This window comes from Sebastes fasciatus, unplaced genomic scaffold (genome assembly GCF_043250625.1).
Source record: "Sebastes fasciatus isolate fSebFas1 unplaced genomic scaffold, fSebFas1.pri Scaffold_120, whole genome shotgun sequence".
In the NCBI taxonomy this organism is placed as follows: domain Eukaryota; kingdom Metazoa; phylum Chordata; class Actinopteri; order Perciformes; family Sebastidae; genus Sebastes; species Sebastes fasciatus.
The window spans coordinates 1-7,500 of NW_027428156.1; the positions used below are offsets into that span (position 1 = coordinate 1).

At 50.4% G+C, this 7,500-nt stretch overlaps 1 protein-coding gene across 1 annotated transcript in view; it reads right to left on the reverse strand.

Moving 5' to 3' along the window:
- Positions 1 to 61: 61 nt before the first annotated feature.
- LOC141763644 (uncharacterized) overlaps positions 62 to 7,500 on the reverse strand; it is a gene marked incomplete at its 5' end in the record, with an annotated part of 12,255 nt that continues 4,816 nt past the window's right edge. Inside the window, one exon of the mRNA XM_074628161.1 lies at positions 62 to 531. Coding sequence (XP_074484262.1) covers positions 62 to 531 — 470 coding nt within the window. The remainder of the gene's footprint in view (positions 532 to 7,500) is intronic.

A 7,500-nucleotide genomic window follows, 5' to 3' on the forward strand; every position in this document is an offset into this window, starting at 1 on the left:
GGTTGTGTATTAGTAGTGTATTGGTTGTGTGTTGATTGTTTATTGGTTGTGCATTGATTGTTTATTGGTTGTGTATTAACTGTGTATTAGTAGTGTATTGATTGTGTATTGGTTGTATACTGGTTGTGTATTGGTTGTGTACTGGTTGTGTACTGGTTGTGTATTGATTGTGTATTGGTTGTGTATTGGTTGTATACTGGTTGTGTATTGGTTTTGTATTGGTTGTGTATTGGTTGTATACTGGTTGTGTATTGGTTTTGTATTGGTTGTGTATTGGTTGTGTACTGGTTGTGTACTGGTTGTATACTGGTTGTGTATTGGTTGTGTATTGGTTGTGTACTGGTTGTGTATTGGTTGTATACTGGTTGTGTATTAGTAGTGTATTGGTTGTGTATTGGTTGTGTATTGGTTGTGTACCTGCAGACCGAAGACGTCCATCAGTTTCAGCCATCGAACAGAAACACTCACTGAAGACCGAGTTGGACGAGTTAGAGAGAGAACAGGACGCCCCGTCACTCAACTCATAGAAACCTGAGAGACAGACAGGAAGACAGGATGAGAGAGAGAGAGAGAGAGAGAGAGAGAGAGAGAGAGAGAGACAGACAGGATGAGAGAGAGAGAGACAGACAGGACGAGAGAGAGAGAGACAGACAGGATGAGAGAGACAGACAGGATGACAGGATGAGAGAGAGAGAGAGAGAGAGAGAGAGAGAGAGAGAGAGAGAGAGAGAGAGACAGACAGGATGAGAGAGAGAGAGAGAGACAGGATGAGAGAGAGAGAGAGAGAGAGAGAGACAGACAGGATGACAAGATGAGAGAGAGAGAGAGACAGACAGGATGAGAGAGACAGACGGGATGAGAGAGACAGACAGGACGAGAGAGACAGACAGGATTAGAGAGACGGACATGATGAGAGAGACAGGATGAGAGATAGACAGACAGGATGAGAGAGGCAGGATGAGAGAGAGAGACAGACAGGACGAGAGAGACAGACAGGATGAGAGAGACGGACAGGATGAGAGAGACAGGATGAGAGAGAGAGACAGAAAGGATGAGAGAGACAGACGGGATGAGAGAGACAGACAGGATGAGAGAGACAGAAAGGATGAGAGAGACAGACAGGATGAGAGAGACAAATAGAATGAGAGAGACAGACAGGACGAGAGAGACAGATAGAATGAGAGAGACGGACAGGATGAGAGAGACAGGATGAGAGAGAGAGACAGGATGAGAGAGAGACAGGATGAGAGAGAGAGACAGACAGGATGAGAGAGACAGACAGGATGAGAGAGACAGACAGGACGAGAGAGACAGATAGAATGAGAGAGACGGACAGGATGAGAGAGACAGGATGAGAGAGAGAGACAGGATGAGAGAGACAGGATGAGAGAGAGAGACAGGATGAGAGAGAGAGACAGGATGAGAGAGACAGGATGAGAGAGAGAGACAGGATGAGAGAGACAGGATGAGAGAGAGAGACAGACAGGATGAGAGAGACAGACGGGATGAGAGAGACAGACAGGATTAGAGAGACGGACATGATGAGAGAGACAGGATGAGAGAGGCAGGATGAGAGAGAGAGACAGACAGGACGAGAGAGACAGATAGAATGAGAGAGACGGACAGGATGAGAGAGACAGGATGAGAGAGACAGGATGAGAGAGAGACAGGATGAGAGAGACAGACAGGACGAGAGAGACAGACAGGATTAGAGAGACGGACAGGATGAGAGAGACAGACAGGACGAGAGAGACAGACAGGATGAGAGAGACAGGATGAGAGAGACAGGATGAGAGAGAGAGAGACAGACAGGATGAAAGAGACAGACGGGATGAGAGAGACAGACAGGACGAGAGAGACAGACAGGACGAGAGAGACAGACAGGATTAGAGAGACGGACATGATGAGAGAGACAGGATGAGAGATAGACAGACAGGATGAGAGAGGCAGGATGAGAGAGAGAGACAGACAGGACGAGAGAGACAGACAGGATGAGAGAGACAGACAGGATGAGAGAGAGACAGACAGGATTAGAGAGATGGACATGATGAGAGAGACAGGATGAGAGAGAGACAGACAGGACGAGAGAGAGAGACAGACAGGATGAGAGAGGCAGGATGAGAGAGAGAGACAGACAGGACGAGAGAGACAGACAGGATGAGAGAGACAGACAGGATGAGAGAGACAGACAGGACGAGAGAGAGAGACAGACAGGATGAGAGAGGCAGGATGAGAGAGAGAGACAGACAGGATGAGAGAGAGATAGAAAGGATGAGAGAGACAGACGGGATGAGAGAGACAGACAGGATGAGAGAGACAGAAAGGATGAGAGAGACAGACAGGACGAGAGAGACAGACAGGATGAGAGAGACAGACAGGACGAGAGAGAGAGACAGACAGGATGAGAGAGGCAGGATGAGAGAGAGAGACAGACAGGACGAGAGAGACAGACAGGATGAGAGAGACGGACAGGATGAGAGAGACAGGATGAGAGAGAGATAGAAAGGATGAGAGAGACAGACGGGATGAGAGAGACAGACAGGATGAGAGAGACAGAAAGGATGAGAGAGACAGACAGGACGAGAGAGACAGACAGGATGAGAGAGACAGACAGGATGAGAGAGACAGACAGGATGAGAGAGAGACAGACAGGATTAGAGAGATGGACATGATGAGAGAGACAGGATGAGAGAGAGACAGACAGGACGAGAGAGAGAGACAGACAGGATGAGAGAGGCAGGATGAGAGAGAGAGACAGACAGGACGAGAGAGACAGACAGGATGAGAGAGACAGACAGGACGAGAGAGACAGACAGGATGAGAGAGACGGACAGGATGAGAGAGACAGGATGAGAGAGAGACAGGATGAGAGAGAGAGACAGACAGGATGAGAGAGACAGACAGGATGAGAGAGAGAAAGACAGGATTAGAGAGATGGACATGATGAGAGAGACAGGATGAGAGAGAGACAGACAGGACGAGAGAGGCAGGATGAGAGAGAGAGACAGACAGGATGAGAGAGACAGACAGGACGAGAGAGACAGACAGGATGAGAGAGACGGACAGGATGAGAGAGACAGGATGAGAGAGAGACAGGATGAGAGAGGCAGGATGAGAGAGAGAGACAGACAGGACGAGAGAGACAGACAGGATGAGAGAGACAGACAGGATGAGAGAGACAGGATGAGAGAGAGAGACAGGATGAGAGAGAGAGACAGGATGAGAGAGAGACAGGATGAGAGAGAGAGACAGACAGGATGAGAGAGACAGACAGGATGAGAGAGACAGACAGGACGAGAGAGACGGACAGGATGAGAGAGACAGGATGAGAGAGAGAGACAGGATGAGAGAGAGACAGGATGAGAGAGAAAGACAGGATGAGAGAGACAGACAGGACGAGAGAGACAGACAGGATGAGAGAGACGGACAGGATGAGAGACAGGATGAGAGAGAGAGACAGGATGAGAGAGGCAGGATGAGAGAGAGAGACAGACAGGACGAGAGAGACAGACAGGACGAGAGAGACAGACAGGATGAGAGAGACGGACAGGATGAGAGAGACAGGATGAGAGAGAGAGACAGGATGAGAGAGGCAGGATGAGAGAGAGAGACAGACAGGACGAGAGAGACAGACAGGATGAGAGAGACAGACAGGACGAGAGAGACAGACAGGATGAGAGAGACGGACAGGATGAGAGAGACAGGATGAGAGAGAGAGACAGGATGAGAGAGACAGGATGAGAGAGACAGGATGAGAGAGAGAGACAGGATGAGAGAGACAGGATGAGAGAGACAGGATGAGAGAGAGACAGGATGAGAGAGAGAGACAGACAGGATGAGAGAGACAGACAGGATGAGAGAGACAGACAGGACGAGAGAGACGGACAGGATGAGAGAGACAGGATGATAGAGAGAGACAGGATGAGAGAGAGAGACAGGATGAGAGAGGCAGGATGAGAGAGAGAGACAGACAGGACGAGAGAGACAGACAGGATGAGAGAGACAGACAGGACGAGAGAGACAGGATGAGAGAGAGAGACAGGATGAGAGAGAGACAGGATGAGAGAGAGAGACAGACAGGATGAGAGAGACAGGATGAGAGAGAGAGACAGGATGAGAGAGGCAGGATGAGAGAGAGAGACGGACAGGATGAGAGAGACAGGATGAGAGAGAGAGACAGGATGAGAGAGAGAGACAGGATGAGAGAGACGGACAGGATGAGAGAGACAGGATGAGAGAGAGAGACAGGATGAGAGAGAGACAGGATGAGAGAGAGAGACAGACAGGATGAGAGAGACAGGATGAGAGAGAGAGACAGGATGAGAGAGGCAGGATGAGAGAGAGAGACGGACAGGATGAGAGAGAGAGACAGGATGAGAGAGGCAGGATGAGAGAGAGAGACAGACAGGACGAGAGAGACAGACAGGATGAGAGAGACAGACAGGACGAGAGAGACAGACAGGATGAGAGAGACGGACAGGATGAGAGAGACAGGATGAGAGAGAGAGACAGGATGAGAGAGAGACAGGATGAGAGAGACAGACAGGATGAGAGAGAGAGACAGACAGGACGAGAGAGACAGACAGGACGAGAGAGACAGACAGGATGAGAGAGACGGACAGGATGAGAGAGACAGGATGAGAGAGAGAGACAGACAGGACGAGAGAGACAGACAGGATGAGAGAGACAGACAGGACGAGAGAGACAGACAGGATGAGAGAGACGGACAGGATGAGAGAGACAGGATGAGAGAGACAGACAGGATGAGAGAGACGGACAGGATGAGAGAGACAGGATGAGAGAGAGAGACAGACAGGACGAGAGAGACAGACAGGATGAGAGAGACAGACAGGACGAGAGAGACAGACAGGATGAGAGAGACGGACAGGATGAGAGAGACAGGATGAGAGAGAGAGACAGGATGAGAGAGAGACAGGATGAGAGAGAGAGACAGACAGGATGAGAGAGACGGACAGGATGAGAGAGACAGGATGAGAGAGAGAGACAGGATGAGAGAGAGACAGGATGAGAGAGACAGACAGGATGAGAGAGAGACAGACAGGATTAGAGAGATGGACATGATGAGAGAGACAGGATGAGAGAGAGACAGACAGGACGAGAGAGAGAGACAGGATGAGAGAGAGAGACAGGATGAGAGAGAGACAGGATGAGAGAGACAGACAGGATGAGAGAGAGAGACAGACAGGACGAGAGAGACAGACAGGACGAGAGAGACAGACAGGATGAGAGAGACGGACAGGATGAGAGAGAGAGACAGACAGGACGAGAGAGACAGACAGGACGAGAGAGACAGACAGGATGAGAGAGACAGGATGAGAGAGAGAGACAGGATGAGAGAGGCAGGATGAGAGAGAGAGACAGACAGGACGAGAGAGACAGACAGGATGAGAGAGACAGACAGGACGAGAGAGACAGACAGGATGAGAGAGACGGACAGGATGAGAGAGACAGGATGAGAGAGAGAGACAGGATGAGAGAGAGACAGGATGAGAGAGAGAGACAGACAGGATGAGAGAGACAGACAGGATGAGAGAGAGAGACAGGATGAGAGAGAGAGACAGGATGAGAGAGACAGACAGGACGAGAGAGACAGACAGGATTAGAGAGACGGACAGGATGAGAGAGACAGACAGGATTAGAGAGACGGACAGGATGAGAGAGACAGACAGGACGAGAGAGACAGACAGGATGAGAGAGAGACAGGATGAGAGAGATAGACAGGACGAGAGAGACAGACAGGATGAGAGAGAGAGACAGGATGAGAGAGATAGACAGGATGAGAGAGACAGACAGGATGAGAGAGACAGACAGGACGAGAGAGACAGACAGGATGAGAGAGAGAGACAGACAGGATGAGAGAGACAGACAGGATGAGAGAGACAGACAGGACGAGAGAGACAGACAGGATGAGAGAGAGAGACAGACAGGATGAGAGAGACAGACAGGACGAGAGAGACAGACAGGACGAGAGAGACAGACAGGATGAGAGAGACAGACAGGATGAGAGACATAGAATGAGAGAGACGGACAGGATGAGAGAGACAGGATGAGAGAGAGAGACAGGATGAGAGAGAGACAGGATGAGAGAGACAGACAGGATGAGAGAGAGACAGACAGGACGAGAGAGACAGACAGGACGAGAGAGACGGACAGGATGAGAGAGACGGACAGGATGAGAGAGACAGGATGAGAGAGAGAGACAGACAGGACGAGAGAGACAGACAGGATGAGAGAGACAGACAGGACGAGAGAGACAGACAGGATGAGAGAGACGGACAGGATGAGAGAGACAGGATGAGAGAGAGAGACAGACAGGACGAGAGAGACAGACAGGATGAGAGAGACAGACAGGACGAGAGAGACAGACAGGATGAGAGAGACGGACAGGATGAGAGAGACAGGATGAGAGAGAGAGACAGGATGAGAGAGAGACAGGATGAGAGAGAGAGACAGACAGGATGAGAGAGACAGACAGGATGAGAGAGACAGACAGGACGAGAGAGACGGACAGGATGAGAGAGACAGGATGAGAGAGAGAGACAGGATGAGAGAGAGACAGGATGAGAGAGACAGACAGGATGAGAGAGAGACAGACAGGATTAGAGAGACGGACATGATGAGAGAGACAGGATGAGAGAGAGACAGACAGGACGAGAGAGAGAGACAGGATGAGAGAGAGAGACAGGATGAGAGAGAGACAGGATGAGAGAGAGAGACAGACAGGACGAGAGAGACAGACAGGACGAGAGAGACAGACAGGATGAGAGAGACGGACATGATGAGAGAGACAGGATGAGAGAGAGACAGACAGGACGAGAGAGAGAGACAGGATGAGAGAGAGAGACAGGATGAGAGAGAGACAGGATGAGAGAGAGAGACAGACAGGACGAGAGAGACAGACAGGACGAGAGAGACAGACAGGATGAGAGAGACGGACAGGATGAGAGAGACAGGATGAGAGAGAGAGACAGGATGAGAGAGGCAGGATGAGAGAGAGAGACAGACAGGACGAGAGAGACAGACAGGATGAGAGAGACAGACAGGACGAGAGAGACAGACAGGATGAGAGAGACGGACAGGATGAGAGAGACAGGATGAGAGAGAGAGACAGGATGAGAGAGAGACAGGATGAGAGAGAGAGACAGACAGGATGAGAGAGACAGACAGGATGAGAGAGAGAGACAGGATGAGAGAGAGAGACAGGATGAGAGAGACAGACAGGACGAGAGAGACAGACAGGATTAGAGAGACGGACAGGATTAGAGAGACGGACAGGATGAGAGAGACAGACAGGACGAGAGAGACAGACAGGACGAGAGAGACAGACAGGATTAGAGAGACGGACAGGATGAGAGAGACAGACAGGATTAGAGAGACGGACAGGATGAGAGAGACAGACAGGACGAGAGAGACAGACAGGATGAGAGAGAGACAGGATGAGAGAGATAGACAGGACGAGAGAGACAGACAGGATGAGAG